This window comes from Lampris incognitus, chromosome 1 (assembly GCF_029633865.1).
Source record: "Lampris incognitus isolate fLamInc1 chromosome 1, fLamInc1.hap2, whole genome shotgun sequence".
Lineage (NCBI taxonomy): Eukaryota > Metazoa > Chordata > Actinopteri > Lampriformes > Lampridae > Lampris > Lampris incognitus.
The window spans coordinates 116541451-116559900 of NC_079211.1; the positions used below are offsets into that span (position 1 = coordinate 116541451).

The 18450-nt window shown below is 49.1% G+C and overlaps 1 protein-coding gene across 3 annotated transcripts; it reads right to left on the reverse strand.

Moving 5' to 3' along the window:
* Window positions 1-761: 761 nt before the first annotated feature.
* Window positions 762-17310, reverse strand: ydjc (YdjC chitooligosaccharide deacetylase homolog). 3 transcript variants are annotated; one of them, XM_056283955.1, is made up of 7 exons: window positions 17175-17280; window positions 16897-16937; window positions 16430-16641; window positions 15743-15902; window positions 5674-5773; window positions 4560-4737; window positions 3631-4440 (listed from the first exon to the last, which is right to left on the reverse strand). In XM_056283955.1, the coding sequence occupies exons 3-7, from the start codon at window positions 16591-16593 to the stop codon at window positions 4116-4118; spliced, it is 927 nt and encodes a 308-aa protein (XP_056139930.1). In that variant the 5' UTR covers window positions 16594-16641; window positions 16897-16937; window positions 17175-17280; the 3' UTR covers window positions 3631-4115. The 3 variants fall into 3 exon arrangements, with proteins under 3 accessions (XP_056139938.1, XP_056139930.1, XP_056139921.1); XM_056283963.1 differs by lacking the exons at window positions 3631-4440; window positions 16897-16937 and adding an exon at window positions 762-1283 and having other exon boundaries at window positions 4613-4737; window positions 17175-17310; XM_056283946.1 differs by lacking the exon at window positions 16897-16937 and having other exon boundaries at window positions 17175-17310.
* Between the last annotated feature and the right edge of the window lie 1140 nt (window positions 17311-18450).

Here is an 18450-nt window from a genome sequence, read left to right on the forward strand (position 1 = left end):
ACATATGTGGGTCTTGTGTGACCCTAAGACATGTGTGGGTCTTGTGTGACCCTAAGACATGTGTGGGTCTTGTGTGCCCTTAAGACATGTGTGGGTCTTGTGTGCCCCTAAGACATGTATGGGTCATGTGTGCCCCTAAGACATGTGTGGGTCTTGTGTGACCCTAAGACATATGTGGGTCATGTTTGACCCTTAGACATGTGTGGGTCTTGTGTGACCCTAAGACATGTGTGGGTCTTGTGTGACCCTAAGACATGTGTGGGTCTTGTGTGCCCTTAAGACATGTGTGGGTCTTGTGTGACCCTAAGACATGTGGGTCTTGTGTGACCCTAAGACATGTGTGGGCCATGTGTGCGCCTAAGAAGTGTGGGTCTTGTGTTACCCTAAGACATGTGTGGGTCATGTGTGCCCCTAACACATGTATGGGTCATGTGTGCCCCTAAGACATGTGTGGGTCTTGTGTGACCCTAAGACATATGTCGGTCTTGTGTGCCCTTAAGACATGTGTCGGTCTTGTGTGACCCTAAAACGTGTGTGGGTCTTGTGTGACCGTAAGACACGTGTGGGTCTTGTGTGACCCAATAAAAACGAGTGGTGTCCATTGGTTAAATGTATCTTTCTGCACTGTGGAGAGGGAAAAGCCAGATAATCACATAGTTTGTGTTGAATGACAGGTTTTTTCTTCCTGCAAAATAGATTTGGGGTTTAAAATTAAGTTGCTTTAGAGGTTTAATGAAGGCAGGTCATAAATGACCCTTAAGACGAGGGCAGCATACAAAATGTGTGGACAACACAAGGTTAAATATCAGCACAGATTTAATGGTCCTGTTAAAAAAAGAACAGTCTCATTTTGATAGTGGCAGCAATGAAATGAAACCACCTGCATGTTGTGACAGCCCAGAACAGGAAGTACAGTATCAGTGACATGTTTACTCAGTGGGACTGACAAAAATATCTTCCACATTGTTGATCATCAGGGTACATGGTGTGTCCTCAGCATCACTCTTCTCAGTTTACTGGCACTTGGCCGCACCAGTGCACTTCCAGTCAAGACACCGTGTGTGTAGTTTACCATGTGCTGTGTGAAGCTGCAGCCACTCCACAAACACACAGCACCATGTCCAGCAGATGATGTGTCCCCCCAACATCTAACGTCCAACACTCCCTCACACCAGACCCAAACAACAGGACTGGCAGAACTGGCTTAACACCGGGAATCAGGCAGGCGGTCCACAGCAGAACTGAATGTTTTGTTCTGATGTTATTTTCACCACTGACCAGTTCTGCAATGACAGCAGACTTCCTGTTACTGTTGGACCTTCAGTGGCTACTTGTAAACACTATGTCAGGGGTGGGCAGTCTTCTCCAGAAAGGGCTGGTGTGGGTGCAGGTTTTTGTTCCAGCCCAGCATTACAAACCTGAGCCCATGAGTCAGCCAGCAGCGTCTTCGCTGAGGAACTTGATTAGGAGACGCAGGTGTGTAGCTGCTTGGCTGGAACAAAAACCTGCACCCACACTGGCCCTTTCTGGAGAAGACTGCCCCCCTCCTGCACTATATACATTAAAACGGTCAGGAAATAAGAATTCAACGACACGCCAGATATCTGATTAATTTCCTATTTGACAATATCAAAACAATTTCTGATTTTTTGTTCAACTTAATGATTCTACAAGCTGTAAACGCCTGCTGACAAATGTGCAATCGATGGCAGTGAAAATGTATGATTCTACACTTACTCTTTATATAAAATAGATACGTAAAATAGAAGATTTGATTTGTTACAGTAGATTTTATACCTGTTCTTGGTAACAATTTGACGTTACACCTAACATACATGAACACAAAACTATAATTTGAAGAAACACAAGTCCTCAGCTGGCAAATCTGAGCTACCAGACAAAGGGCATCCTTTATAAAACTCAAGGTAAAATATCTAACGTTAAAGGGGTTGTGTATTTTCTACCGACATGGTGACCCCCCTCCCCTTCATCCAGAGACGGGATTAACAAACTAGACACTGTTCAAACAAACAACTTCTAATAGTGAGGCAGTGCATCCCCACACGTGCCAGTTTAAAATGCCCCCGTTGCTCAAACCCTCACAGAGCTGCTGCAGGGCTCCAACCCTCACAGAGCTGCCGCAGGGCTCCAACCCTCGCAGGGCTCCAACCCTCACAGAGCTGCTGCAGAGTGCTCAGGGCACGTCTGCAGGCCCAACACCGGTGTAGGAGAACAGAAGCACGCAGCCAGCCCAGGTGTTGGATTTAAACCTGGAGAGGTTTACTTTGTTTCTACTACTGTCACACAGCAAACCAAACACGTCACACACACTCTCACTCACACACACAACCCCTTTATGGTGCAAAGCTACAATGACTCAGGTGCTCTCACACTGAACAACCGTGTTATGGAAGTACAAAAAGGCCAAAGGCAGAAAAAAACACTACAATGATGATTGCTGTCACACCCATAGTGTTTCTTTGTAGAGCACTTTTTAATATTGTTTAGAAAAGTGCAATATAAATAAAATTATTATTATCATTATTACCTTACACTTGTTGGAAAAGGGAACATTGTTAAACAAGAATTTTGAGGATAGTTTATAACACGAGTATTGCAGATTGAAAATAGTTCATTCAACTAAAATACTCTCATACAGAAGTCAATTTTTAAGCTCATCTGAGCTCAGAAATACCACCAATGCAACCCCCCCCCCCCCGGCTTGCAGCAATGCTTCGACGTCACATTGGCTCGACACAAGGCATCATGGGGCCCCAGACTGTTACAGCAGCCATCTCTTTACAATATTGTCTTGCACTAAAGGACACCGTCAGTCTCAGTCACTCACCACCATCCTGTTTCTCAAAGTTGATTTCATTTAATAAGTTTAGCCACATTTACATACAAGTGGACACAGGTGGTTTTTTAGCAGTGAGCCCGTGTGACGGCAGGCATCGCTCTTCCTGCAGACTGCATGGCGCCTCCTAGTGGCATTACAATAGCAATACAAAAACACTCAACTTTCTCATTAAAGGTCAAAAATGCCTGAACCTTCCCTTATGGGCTCTCAATGTCACAAGCCACCAGCCCATGCATGGACTTACATGACATTTTCTATTCCTGTAAGGTAAGTAAGGAGGAGGTAGAGCAGTGAAGATAGTGACTACTGTGATATTCATCGGTTTACAGCACCTGACCCAGCCACTGAGATGCACAAGCCAGTGCATTCTTAGTGCCGGTCCCAAGCTCAGACAAATGGTGAGGTTGTGTCGGGAAGAGCATCTGGCATAAAACCTTTGCCAAATCAAATATGTGGATCATAAATCAGTTTTCCATAGCGGATTGGTCGAGGCCCGGGCTACCAATGCCCAAGAAGATAGTGACTACTGTGATATTCATCAGTTTACAGCAGCTAATGGTGGACTAACTGGTTCCAGGAACGTAGCACAGTGGTAGCCATTTTCTGCACCCACCAGCTCTGCTAAAGCCCCAAACGGGCAGCAGCTCACATCATTCAAATAGCATTTTTCTTTTTGAATGTACAACCGATTTACTATGACACAAAAAAATGCAGACATATGCAAATAATTTGTCTATTTACCCTCCCACTACCATCCCTTTATACTGAATCTTTCCCTTGAGGCATCTATTCCCATTACTACGCTAAATATCTGTGCCAGTATTTGCTGCTTGTTCGCTATATTTTGAATTATACGCTCATCCTCCAGGGGGCGTGGCTGAGCCTGGGCAATTAGAAGGGCTGGTTTTGGCTCCAGCAACAGGGGTCAGAGTTAATACACTTTGAGCTGAAAACAGGAGTAAACACCAAACCCAGTGGGAAATGAATAAATTATGATTTCATCACTCCACTACATCTTTACACCTATTAAGAGGATGAAAGGTTTAGGTAAAAATCTCAAGATGCTCTGGAGGTTAGAATATGGACTACCCCTGATATGGGCATGAGTAGTATAAATCATTAACTACAAATATGCTTGAGGTAAAATAAAATAAAAGATTCCAACACACAGCAAGCTTTACCCATTGCAGATTTGAGGACCTGAAACAACCCACAAGCCCCATGTATAGACCTTTTAATTTCTACACAGGAATACTCATAGGTCTTTGAAAGCACAAAGCTGCACTCTCTCCTGGGTGTAGAAGGTAAGGAGTGAGGGGTCCTTAAGGGTGGTAAGCTCATGTTGCCTGTCAGATGACTGGGAGAAGTCATCGGGCCCCTCCCCACAGCCACCCTCATGGGGTAAACTGGGATAGCCTGGGTGGACCATCAGTTCTGCCGTTAGAACAGGCTGATCTGTTGGGGATGTGCTGGTAGCAGATGAAGGACCTGCTTCCATGGCGTGTCTCAGGGCTCTTTTCAGGTTTGAGATAGACATGTTCTGGCCCATGGTGCTTAGTCCAAGGTAGACGTCAGGCCACCTGGGGGAAGAGGCAACACTGACTTGGATAAGCGTCGACTTGCGTGTCTCACAACAATGTTTTCAGAATGTGAGTAAACCAGAGTGGTGTTCTCTCTGGTGTGTGTGTGGCCTACACACCTGATTCTATAGCGTCTGAAGATAGGTATGGACTCCAGTGCATCTTTCTCTACCTGTGCATAGAAGTCCTGGAGATGCAGGGGCAACCAAGGACAGGTGTGCAAACCAGGCTCCACTGGAACACGTGTGTATGGGATGCCAAAATCAGACAGGACCTGTGCAAATACCTCACGCACCTCTGACCCCACCACCGCACACACACACACACACACACACACACACACACACACACACACACACACACACACACACACAGTTATATAATGTCAGGACTACATTTCATACCCAACTTAATCCTACCAACTGGAATAACCCTGAGCATTGCGGAGGTTACGTTAACTAGTGTTTTTACTATTCTGTTCACTGCGTTTCATCATTCTATATGTACATGCAACATGAATAAACCTCACCATTAAACCCACATAACACGTTAACACTAGAACAAGCGGGATTTCACTCCGAGCGAAAACGACCATGGGCGGTCAAAATGATGGCCGGTTATTAAACTCTACACTCTGTCACGATAAATACCATCCATCTATTGTCCGACCCGCTTATCCTGCTCTCAGGGTCGCGGGGATGCTGGAGCCTATCCCAGCAGTCATTGGGCGGCAGGCGGGGAGACACCCTGGACAGGCCGCCAGGCCATCACACACACACACACACACACACACACACACACACTCACACCTAGGGACAATTTAGTACGGCCGATCCACCTGACCGACATGTCTTTGGACTGTGGGAGGAAACCCACACAGACACAGGGAGAACATGCAAACTCCACACAGAGGATGACCCGGGACGACCCCCAAGGTTGGACTACCCGGGGGCTCGAACCCAGGACCTTCTTGCTGTGAGGCGACTGCACTAACCACTGCGCCACCTTGCCACCATTAAAAATCCAAAACAGTCATAATGACCACCCTGGTCGTTCTAGTGTTAATCACATGCAACAGGAAGTAATACCTCAATCTCTGTCATGACTGCCTCGGCAAGTGTCTTGAATATTAACTTTTCTGGTACAGGTTTCCACAGGTGGATGTAAGCACCAGACATGAGTGGGCCGTGTATGTGTGTGTGTGTGTGCATCTGTGTCACTGGTCTGTCTTACTTGGCAGCACGTGAACGTGTTGGTGGCCGTCCATGTGGCATGGCAGATGACCCATCAGTTCCCCAAACAGCCTCACCTGGGCCCTCAGCTCCAGCTCTACCTTAAAAGAAAAACGCATCCAGACAGAGAGGAAAAAGAACATTCTGTACCTGAGATATCAACGCCACGATGAAACCAGTCTCACCTCTTTTCTCACTCTCGTGTTCACACACGTGGGGTTTCAGCGTGAGTGCAGTATAGTAAGATGTCATGTTGTGTGACACAGGGACCAGTTCCTGGTCTGATTTTATTCTTCCAGTGGGTCAAATAATGAGGCAATATAGCCTCGTTATGTCTTCCATTGTCGTGTGTGGTAGGGCTGCACAATATATCGAAGATTCGCCTTCATGGCAAGATCAACATGCGCGATATACGCATCGCAAAAGACTGCTGCGATAAATGGTTTATTCACGTGCCATGCACTCACACTGCATACTACTCGGAGTTCGTGTTGACTTTGGTGCCCCCTTCCGGAACAAAGGCGGTAGTATCACTTGGCTGATTCCGCCTCAGTAACAACAAAATATCATGTAAAAAATAAAATGCTAACATTAGTTACTCACTCTGCAAAACTGGTAAGACATCAGTTTTAAACGGGGAATGTGACGTCATCATTTATTTAAAAAAACTGCTAGTATTTAAATAGGCCAAGATGAAGCGATGAAGAAACCGTGTTGCCATGCAACCAAGTTGGTGGTGTTTGTTCATAGTTAATAAAGCGGCTGTAGCCAGGTGCTTTTTTTTTCAATAAAACCAGGTTGCTGGAATGGAAATAATACATTTAATGCGTTTATTCCGTGTGCACAGGCTGTTCATGGCCTGGGGTCTGTGTTAGCAGCAAACCTAAAGCAGAAAGACGTTAAAACTGCATACTTCAATATTTATTCATCATGATTTCCCTTGGTGTTAACCTGAGTAATGACCAAAACGTTTTTTTTCTTCTTTCTTTTGGATTTTTCCCCGTTTTTCCCCCCAAGTTGTAACCGTCCAATTACCCCACTCTTCCGAGCCATCCTGGTCGCTGCTCCACCCCCTCTGCCGATCCGGGGAGGGCTGCAGACTACCACATGCCTCCTCCCATACATGTGGAGTCACCAGCCGCTTCTTTTCACCTGACAGTGAGGAGTTTCACCAGGGGGACGTAGCGTGTGGGAGGATCACGCTATTCCCCCCAGTTCCCCCTCCACCTGAACAGGCGCACCGACCGACCAGAGGAGGCGCTAGTGCAGCGCTAGACACATACCCACATCCGGCTTCCCACCCGCAGACACGGCCAATTGTGTCTGTAGGGATGCCCGACCAAGCTGGAGGTAACACGGGGATTCGAACTGGCGATCCCCGTGTTGGTAGGCAACGGAATAGACCGCCACGCTACCCGAACGCCTCCAAAAAGTGTTTTGAGTCATGTCCCCCCCCATTAAACTTAAATATTGTAACGACCACGGATAACTAGACTCGCTAGCCTGCTGGCTAACGGGTCGGACCCTTTAGTCGACTGGTTAACGTTGTCGCCCGTGGTGCGGGAGATCCGGGTTCACTGCCTGGCTGCGGCTTTTCCCGGACTGCCCCCCAAATTTGCTACAATATCATATTACAGTACGACAATATTATTTGAATATCATTTATAAGAATTGTGTAAAACCAAATGTTTACGAAAAAGAAAAGGTCCTTTTGTTGTCAGTAATAATGTGTTTGATTTGCTGATCCAACGGTGAATTAGCCGCCTCACACAGTCACAGCCTGCCTTCAGGCTGTAGGCCGGTATTATTTGGGTCATTGTCTCGACAATCAGAATGACATCTTAAAACTAGGGGTGTGACGATACTGGATCGAATTCCGAATCGTTCGACACGGGCTTCACGGTTCGAGACGCTCCCAATTTCACGAGATTGTGTGTTATTAACACTACAACGACCATGGCGGAAACTCTGTCAAGATAAAAACCCAGCGTTGCATATGTCTGCATGTCTGTTAGGAAACAACTGACACCAAAATCCACATTTTAACAACTTTAATACTGTAGCGAATTCAGGGGGCAGCCGGGAACTGCCGCAGCCGGGATGCGAACCCGGGTCTCCCGCACCAGGGGCGACTGCGCTAACCAGTTGACTAAAGGGTCCGACCCGTTACCCAGCGGGCTAGTGAGTCTACTCATCCGTGACCGTTACAATAATGTTTCTCAAACAATTTAAAATGGCCGCTGTCCAACACCTGTAAATACTGCAGCACCTCGGTGGTAGTCATGGTGCGTGTGAACCCAGACACGTTGGACATGATACCCGGAAAACAAAACGGAAAAAACATGTTGCTAATCTAACAAACATAACAAGGCCTATAAAACCTGAAATGTAAAAAAAAAACAAAAAACCCTGAACGTTGCGAAGGAAATGACTCGAACACACGTCATAAATAGTGACGTGACGCACACGATGACGCGTAAATTACGCGCGGTCATTTTGACCGCTCATGGTCGTTTTAGGCAGATCTTCTCGTATTTTTTTTGGCGCAGTTCATCTAAAACTCATTTTAACGCAAATATATTCAGTTTTAGGAGCATTCAAGGAGCAGCAGGTCTGTGTCTGTCACAGCCTCTCGCCCTTGACATCAAAGCGATCGCCCTTGACACCTGCTACACCAGCTGACACCTGCTACGCCAGCTGACACCTGCTGACCCCCCCTTCACCCTGGCAATCGCCCTCACCCTTAAAAGGCCTCCACTATGGACCAGTCTTCGCTGGAACGTCGCCTTTCATAGACTTCTGCCTGCCTGCCTACCTGCCACTGAGCCAACTCCTGCTCTACCCCGGAGATCGGTTACTTCAATAAAGACTTGATTCTTCCCATACCTGGTTGTCCCGTCTGCTTTTGGGTTCTTTCCTGATATGTGACAGTACGTTCCAGCCACTATGGACCCAGCAGACCGTTCCACCACAGACCTGGCCACAGTCTGCCAGGCTGTAGCCAACCAGGAATCGGTCCACGGCCAGCACAGCCAGGTGCTACAGGAGATGGCTGACGCCCTCCGTGAGCTCGGCTCAAAGATCTCCGGAATCCAGACCCAACTTGGTGCCTCTGCTAGCCCGGGACCCGCCCCTCCAGCTCCGCCACCCTCAGCGCCATCAACTTCGGCCAAGGAACCATGGGTCGCCCCGCCCGATAAGTATGATGGAGATTTTGGACTTTGTCGCCCTTTTTTGATGCAGTGTGAGATTGTGTTTGACCAGCAGCCCCAGTCATATTCTACGGATGGAGCCAAAGTCACTTACATCATGGATCTTCTCCGGGGAAGCACCCTGGATTGGGCTACAGCGGTGTGGGAGATGCGGGCCTCCACTTTCTCATCCTATGCTGAGTTCACCACTGCTTTTCGCCAGGTTTTTGATCATTCCGTGCGGGGAAAGGATGCGTCAAAAAGGCTGATCTCTCTCCGCCAGGGTTCCTGCAGCGTCGCTGACTACTCAGTTGAGTTCCGTACGCTATCAGCGGAGAGCGGATGGAACAACGAGTCCCTCCGGGCCGGGTTTTCCAACGGGCTAAGCGAATCCATAAAGGACGAATTGGTTTCCTACCCCGAGCCTGGTGGGTTGGAGGAATTGGTTACCCTGGCCATTCGTGTGGACAACCGTCTCCGGGAGCGGAGGCGATAGAGGATGCGACGCTTTCCGGGTCATAACAACTTTCCACGGGCCACACCTCCAAACTCTGGGGGCCGAGCTCGCTCGACCGAGGCTGGCGTCCTCCGAGAAAGCCCGAGGCGTGACTCTTCCCCAGCTTCGGAGCCGATGCAACTCGGCCGCTTCCGGCTCAGCCCGGAGGAGCGTCAACGCCGCATCACCGAGAACAGCTGCTTGTATTGTGGTCAGCCTGGTCACTTTCTCGCCTCCTGCCCTCACCGTCTGTCAAAACTAGCAGGCTCACGAGGGAGGGGGAGGATCCTCGTGAGCCCAACTGTCTGCCCTCTGTCTCCTCGTCCACGTACCCAGTTGCAAGCTACCATCAGTTTTAAAGGTCAGTCCACTAAACTTTTGGCTTTAATTGACTCTGGAGCTGATAAAAGCTTTTTGGATGCAAGTGTTGTGAAGCAGTTAGGTCTTGCCACTGTGAGTCTGGACCAGCCTCTTGAAGCTAATGCCCTGGATGGACGTCTCCTGGCCCAGATAACCTCTAAGACTGAGCCTGTGCGCCTCCTGTTGTCGGGAAACCATCAAGAGGAGTTAAGTTTTTTCGTTATCAATTCTCCATTTGTTCCCATTATACTTGGTCATCCCTGGCTGGTTAAGCATAGTCCCCATATTGATTGGTCATCGGCCAGAATTTCAAGTTGGAGTTCCGTCTGTCATGCCATATGCCTCCAGTCTGCTCTGCCTCAGTCTGTCCCCTGTCAGGTGTCAAGCTCTGAGATTTCTGACCTGTCACTGGTGCCTCCAGAGTACCATGACCTCCGAGCCGTGTTCAACAAGCAGCAAGCTCTCTCCCTGCCTCCTCATCGCCCCTATGATTGCGCTATTGACCTGCTGCCGGGCGCTCCCCTCCCCAGCAGTCGTCTATATAGCCTCTCCAAGCCTGAGCGGGAGTCCATGGAGAGGTACATCAAGGACTCATTGGCGGCTGGTCTTATTCGCCCGTCATCATCACCCCTTGGTGCGGGGTTCTTTTTTGTGGCCAAGAAGGACAAAACCCTCCGGCCGTGTATTGACTATAGAGGCCTCAATAACATCACAGTCAAGAATAAGTACCCTCTGCCCCTCATGACTTCTGCTTTTGATTCTCTCCAGGGAGCCACAGTGTTCACTAAACTAGACCTCCGCAATGCTTACCACCTGGTCCGGGTTCGAGACGGAGATGACTGGAAGACTGCCTTCAACACCCCCCTGGGGCATTTTGAATATCTGGTGATGCCGTTTGGTCTCACTAATGCCCCAGCTGTCTTCCAGAATCTGGTCAATGACGTCCTACGTGACATGTTGGATCGTTTCGTTTACCTGGATGATATCCTGATTTTTTCCAGAGACCTGTCAGAGCATGTCATGCACGTCCGCCAAGTCCTTCAACGGCTTCTGGAGAACCACCTTTTCGTAAAAGCAGAGAAGTGCGAATTCCATGCCCCTTCAGTCACCTTCCTGGGCTACATCGTGGCCGATGGGCAGGTGAGAATGGACCCCGCCAAGGTCAGAGCGGTTCTTGAGTGGCCAAGCCCGACCAGCCGTAAGCAGCTTCAGAGGTTCCTCGGGTTTGCCAACTTCTACAGACGGTTCATCCGCAATTACAGCCGCATTGCGGCCCCACTAACCGCTCTTACCTCCACCTCCAGACAGTTCCTGTGGACCCCTGTAGCAGAGGCAGCTTTCCACGCCCTCAAGCACCGCTTCACCACAGCTCCTATCCTCATCCAGCCAGACCCAACCAAGCAGTTCGTTGTAGAAGTGGACGCCTCTGAGATTGGGGTGGGGGCAGTCCTTTCTCAGCGCTCCAGTGAGGGTGGCAAGACACACCCCTGTGCCTTCCTGTCTCGCCGTCTCTCCCCAGCTGAAAGGAACTATGATGTGGGGAATCGTGAGCTCCTGGCGGTGAAATTGGCACTGCAGGAATGGCGACATTTTCTGGAGGGGTCTGAGCTTCCTTTTATAGTATGGACTGACCATAAGAACCTGGAATACATCCAGTCAGCAAAGCGACTCACCGCGCGCCAAGCCAGGTGGGCACTCTTTTTTGGTCGTTTTAATTTTTCTTTGACGTACAGACCTGGCTCCAGGAATGCCAAGCCCGATGCTCTGTCTCGTGTGGGGAGGAGTCTGAGCCCAAGCTCCAACCTGACACCATCGTTCCCTCTACCTGTGTGGTTGCGGCTGCAGCTGTCACCTGGAACATTGAAAGGGAGGTCATGGAAGCACAACAGACTCAGCCTGACCCAGGTAACGGTCCCCCCGGGCGCTTGTTTGTTCCAGACGCTATTAGATCTAGCGTGTTGCAGTGGGCTCACTCTTCCAAACTTAGCTGCCATCCTGGAGTAACCCGTACCCTATCCTTCCTCCGCAGGCGGTTCTGGTGGCCTTCCATGACGGAGGATACTGGGTCTTTTGTTTCTGCCTGCCCTGTTTGTGCCCAGAATAAGCCCTCCACTCGGGCCAGTGCCAGTCTGCTGCGCCCCCTGCCTGTTCCACACCGTCCCTGGTCGCATCGGTCCTTGGATTTCGTCTCTGGTCTGCCCGCCTCCGACGGTAACACCGTTGTACTGACTGTTGTTGATCGCTTCAGTAAATTTGTTCATTTTTTGCCCTTGTCTAAACTGCCTTCGGCCTGAGAGACTGCGGATCTGCTGGTCAGGGAGGTTTTCCGGGTCCACGGTCTTCCCCGTGATATAGTGTCTGACCGTGGCCCCCAGTTCACTTCTGCTGGAAGGCTTTCTGCTCTGCCATCGGTGCCACCGTCAGCCTGTCATCGGGGTTCCATCCTCAGACCAACGGCCAGGCCGAGAGGGCCAACCAGGCATTGGAGACTGTCCTCCGCTGTCTGGTGTCTGCCAACCCATCCTCTTGGTCCTCACAACTTCCCTGGGTAGAATATGCCCATAACACCTTGCCATCGTCTGCTACTGGGTTGTCCCCTTTTCAATGCCTTTATGGCTATCAGCCCCCCCTTTTTCCTTCTCAAGAGGTAGACATTTCGGTTCCGTCTGTCCAGGCCCATGTCCGTCGGTGCCGTCGGACCTGGCGGCGAGCCCGTGCTGCACTGCTCAGGGCCTCCGGCTGTTACCAGCGCTTGGCGGATCGTCATCGCACCCCTGCTTTGGACTACTCCCCCGGTGACCAGGTATGACTCTCTACCAAGGATTTACCCTTGAGATCGGACGCTAAAAAACGGTCCCCCAGGTATATTGGTCCCTTTCCCATTGTCAAAGTCATTAACCCCTCTGTGGTCCATCTGAAGCTGCCCCGCACTCTCCGGGTTCACCCTTCCTTCCATGTGTCCTGCCTCAAACCGGTCTCTACCAGCCCTCTAGTTCCTCCGGCCCCCCCGCCCCCACCTCCTCGTATGATCAACGATCATCCGGTTTACACCGTTCATCGTCTCCTGGACTCTCGTCGCCGCGGTCGCGGCCTGCAGTATCTCATGGACTGGGAGGGATATGGCCCGGAGGAGAGGTGTTGGGTCCCTCGTCGCCTTGTCCTGGACGCGAACCTCATCCGGGACTTCCACAGGACGCACCCCGACGGGCCTGGTAGGTCTCCTGGTGGCACCCCTCGGAGGGGGGGTACTGTCACAGCCTCTCGCCCTTGACATCAAAGCGATCGCCCTTGACACCTGCTACACCAGCTGACACCTGCTACACCAGCTGACACCTGCTGACCCCCCCCTTCACCCCGGCAATCACCCTCACCCTTAAAAGGCCTCCACTATGGACCAGTCTTCGCTGGAACGTTGCCTTTCATGGACTTCTGCCTGCCTGCCTACCTGCCACTGAGCCAACTCCTGCTCTACCCCGGAGATCGGTTACTTCAATAAAGACTTGATTCTTCCCATACCTGGTTGTCCCGTCTGCTTTTGGGTTCTTTCCTGATACGTGACAGTATCTTTGTTCAAGGTATTTCAAATTATTGTATTTTTTTTTCAGTTATTAAACTTTGAAAATCCAAAACTGTCAAAATGACTGCCTTGGTCACTCTGGTGGTTTTTAAAGATTTAAAGTAAAGCAGCCATGTTACACAACAGGAAAAGATGGCACAAAATTGTGTGAGAACTTTTGCACTTGCATAACATTTGAATATGTGCCGGGTGGCACGGTGGCGCAGCGGTTAGCGCGGTCGCCTCACTGCACAAAGGTTCTGGGTTCAAACCCCCGGGTAGTCCAGCCTTTGGGGTCATCCTCTGTGTGGAGTTTGCATGTTTCCCCCGTGTCTGCGTGGGTTTCCTCCTGGCGCTCCGGTTTCCTCCCACAGTCCAAAGACATGTAGGTCAGGTGAATCGGCCATACTAAATTGTCCCTAGGTGTGTGTGTGTGTGTTGTGTGTCTGCCCTGTGTGATGGCCGGGCAGCCTGTCCAGGGGGTCTCCCTGCCTGCCGCCCAATAACTGCTAGGATAGTCTCCAGCATCCCTAAGAGCAGGAGAAGCGGTTTGGATAATAGATGGATGGATATGTGCCTTGATAATGCCAAAATGTTGGGCCTAATTCTTAAAGTAAATGAAAAAACACAGAATTGCAGTGGTGTTTTGTCTCTTGCTTACCAAGGCATCCACTGTATCGTACTGAATCGAAATCGTGAGCCCTGAATCACAAGACGTATCGAAGCGTGAGATTTGTGAATCGTCCCACCTGTATGTAAAACATCACCACATGTAAAACACACGGACGCTCAGCTCGGTTGCCACAGTTTCAATGACGGATGCTTATTACACTTCCTTTTACATACACACATTTGCATTCGGTGTCTTTGATACCTTGGTGTTTACAGCATGCAGTAAGATAAAAAGGACTTTGCCGTCACACAGTAAATTGCTATGCTCAGTACAAAATAACACGCATCCCTCAAGTTTACAGAAACGCTTGCAGTTATCCACTGATGCAGATTCTCCAAATTACACAAGTAACATTAAAACAGGTGGAAAGAGAAGTTACGAGTTTTACTACCCAAGAAGTGATATTACTTTAGTTAAAGTGCACTCAATGAAAAGTATGAACACTTGTCTAGAAAACAGCTCAGGTATTTTCATCAGAACCCAAGTAGTAATTGTTCAGGTACTTTCTTTACAATGAAAAGTTTTGTTTTTTGCAGACATTCAAAAACTGATTTAAGGTTTCGTAAAAGTAAAAGTTTGTCCATGTCATTATCACGTCAAAGTTTAAGGATTAGTACTTTTACTTGTTTTAAAACTAGTGTAGATGATGACTTTAGTTGACTGTTAATGACGACATTATTATACACATTACTCCACCATAAAAAAATAACCTTTTCCCCTCTCTTTTACACCCCGGTTGTATCCGACCAGTTACCCCACTCTTCCGAGCCGTCCCGGTCGCTGCTCCACCCCCTCTGCCAAACGGGGAGGGCTGCAGACTACCACATGCCTCCTCTGATACATGTGGAGTCACCAGCCGCTTCTTTTCACCTGACAGTGAGGAGTTTCACCAGGGGAACATAGCGCGTGGGAGGATTACACTATTCCCCCCAGTTCCTCCTCCCCCCAACAGGCGCCCTGACCGACCAGAGGAGGCGCTAGTGCAGTGACCAGGACACATACCCACATCCGGCTTCCCCTCCACAGACACGGCCAATTGTGCCTGTAAGGATGCCCGACCAAGACGGAGGTAACACAGGGATTCAAACTGGTGATACCTGTGTTGGTAGGCAATGGAATACACTGCTACGCTTCCCGGATCTTGTAAAAAAATAACTTTTAACTTCAATCATTTACTTGAGTGCACTTGTAAGAATAGCTGGAATTCGTTGCCAGCTGCTTGTGGGTGTTTAAGGTAAAGGACGATTCAAACGTTCACCCACAAGCTCTTTGTAAACATCCCACTGCACAACACCACACTTACATAAGCAATACAGGCAGGGTACACATGATGGGTAATGAGTTTGTAAAGGGGATAGATTTGCAGGTCCCTACTGACAGTACACAATTATGTCTGCATATGCAAGCACAAATAATACATGGCGTATGGGTACATGACCATTAAGGTAAATCCCAAAACATCTATCCATCCATCCATTATCCAAACCGCTTATCCTGCTCTCAGGGTCACAGGGATGCTGGAGCCTATCCCTGCAGTCACTGGGCAGCAGGCGGGGAGACACCCTGGACAGGCCGCCAGGCCGGAGCCTCCGGAGGAAACCCATGCAGACACGAGAGAACATGCAAATGCCACACAGAGGACAACCCCCAAGGTTGGACTACCCCGGGGCTCCAACCAAGGACCTTCTTGCTGCGAGGTGACTGCGCTAACCACTGTGCCGCCCATTCCCAAAAAATTGAACTGAAATAAAGAAAGTTTGTGCTCCTTTGGAGATGTTGCTTTTTAAAATGTACCTCTGTCATGCTCAGTTGTCCTCTCTGTAGTGCCTGACGGAAACCCGTCTTTCCATGAAAGAAGCCCCCCCTGTTCAGCAGGGTGGATCCGTGCCTCAGGCTCTGGCAGAGCGGCTCGCCTTCAGAGAGGTTGGCATGGAGACCGATGGGAATCCGATACCTGCAGAGCAAATTCTCCATCAGTAATAGTCACGCTGGAGACTGAAATGAGAACAATGAAGTAAGACTTGCTGGGCAAGGTTCCTGACAGGGCTTACAACGCTTTACCCTGATGATTTATTAACTTGGTCCACGAACATATGAATGAATGAATGAATGAATGATGATGATGTAAATAAGCAGGACATGGCATACAGGTAAGCCATTGCCAATAATCTGAAGTGATCAACAAAGCCACACATCAAACTCAGTGAGCAAAGCTGCATATACATCAGATTATTTGTTACATGTTGGAAAGGGAGTAGGAGGAAGCATACTCATTTTTTCCTACCCCTTCTCACCTACTCTTAAATTAATTCCCACCCTACTGTATAGTTCAAATTCCATGAAAGATGTGCTGCACAATACAAACTCACCTACTGACGTCATTACAGCCAGCATCATTAGATGGTTAAACCTGCCACCCGCCAGCTGTCATTCACTAGATGTTTCTATTTGTTAGAGCCCGTCACAGGAGCGCCTGCCTACCTTTTAGCCAGTTCTGCTGCGTCCTTCGCCGCGGAAGCGTTGACCAGCAGTGACACATTGGAAATACCTCCGGCCTGGAAACAGTCCACTATGCCGCGATTCCGCTTAGGGCAGTACCCAAAATCATCTCCCGTCACCACCAACTTCAGCTTGGGTTGTGGCATGATGGGCGGACGCTGCTGGAGAACCGGAGATGGGCTTCGGCTCGTCTCCTGCAGCACAGCGGCACAGATCAGTCCGCAGCGGCGACACGGAACACGCTGCTGACCCCGTCCGCTACCGTCTAGTTATGGCTTTTAAAATGACTCACTCACACGTGTGTGGCTTTACGTGACGTGAAATAAGCTGGACTTATACATGGTGGACGGCAGCGTCTGCCCTCTTCGACATCGGGTAAAAGCCCACCCTTGTAACATTTTAGTAGGGCATTTTATATTGCTTCGATATGTATGTATAAACGGACCAACCTTGCCCACAGGAAGTTGTCATTACGCTCGGACCCTGGCAACTAAGAGGAAAATAGAGCGGTTTTACTCTACATTACCTTTACATTAACGCATCACCGGGGTTTCACAGTAACTTTTTACATAAATGGTGTGTCGGGGCGCGATCCACCAGAAAAAAAGGGTGACCTCTTATTGGGCTACGTATTACAAATCTGAGACCCGACAAATGTGAAGAGTCAAGTGGACTCCTTACGCAAAAACCAACAACCAATTTTGTCAATAAAAAGATGTATTCTTACCCATTTTATCACACCCGTTTGTCCATTGGTGTCCTAAACCAGAAGCGAGTTCTCACCAACCTAGATCGACCAGCTTGCCCTTGTTCCGCTCATTCATCCAGTGACACATGTCCTGTTTCCTACCGTGTCTGACGTGACACGCTGGAAACTGTTGCGATCCCGTGACACACCTCATTTGTCAAGATGAAGGACGAGGCGGAGCTTATTCTTCTTCTTCTTTCGCTTCTTCTTCTTCGTCTTATTGTTAATTATTTTATTAGAGGTTGGTATCCGAACTGTTGCATTACCGCCACCTACTTAAATTTAAGAACGCCACACTTTAAATTGTGCACCCAAAGCGATCCCATTCACAATATTGTCCAGTCTATAACCCGGACCCAGTCTGAGTTGATGCAAATCCTTCCCGCGGTGTAACATCTAGATCTAATCCAGATATGTCAAAAACAACCAAATTTCTCCTGGCAACGTCCAGCACCATCTTGATTTTCTCCAAGCTTCCCCTTTATTTCAGCAACGCAATTTATGACCATGACATCCATCCATTAGCCAAACCGCTTATCTCAGGGTCGCGGGGATGCTGGAGCCTCTCCCAGCAGTCCTTGGGCGGCAGGCGGGGAGACACCATGGAATGCCAAAATCCTTTTCTTGTCCATGCAGATATTCTGATCAGCTCCGTTCCCTCTCTGCTCTAGTTCTTTTTGCACTGCCACCATCTCGTCGTTTCTCTCCATTCTTTTAGCAGCTTCGGCGTACGACAATCTCATTTCTGCTCCCATCTTATCCACTTTCTCTTCCTTAATACCCTGTAACCCACATCAAGGTACACTCTTTCCGGCAATTACCCCGTCAAAAGTCAAGCACACAGACTTACTGCCTTCCTTCTCGGAGTCATTCTTCTTGCCTCACACACCTGCAACATCCCGAAATGACTCAGCCTCTATTGACAGTGGCACGCCACTTATCACTCCCTTCTTCTTTGCTCTTAATCCGAGTGTGAAGCAAGTCGCACAGAGATACCTTGATCTTAAGGGCCCCATCTCTCTGACGCTTTGATATACAGTCAATGATAACCATCCCACCTTCTGGTTATCCTGATCGAGCGTACAACTTCAAGTTTTTCCGTTATAAACTCCCCGACATTATGTGGATCCTTGAAAATCCCATTTTCTCTTGTCACAGCTTTCACCCACGCGAGACACGTCTCGTCTGTTCTCAATGACTGACGAGCATCGCTTGAGGCTTTTGATATTGTAGCGAATTCGGGGAGCAGCCCGGG

Excerpts from the sequence above, each read along its gene's own strand:
- ydjc (XM_056283946.1), bottom strand. The coding sequence starts at position 16,593 with ATGCCACAACCCAAGCTGAAGTTGGTGGTGACGGGAGATGATTTTGGG. Across the intron at positions 15,903-16,429 it reads GCAGCAGAACTGGCTAAAAG|GTATCGGATTCCCATCGGTC; the intron begins GTAGGCAGGCGC and ends TTTGCTCTGCAG. Across the intron at positions 4,441-4,559 it reads TTCAGACGCTATAGAATCAG|GTGGCCTGACGTCTACCTTG; the intron begins GTGTGTAGGCCA and ends CTCTTCCCCCAG.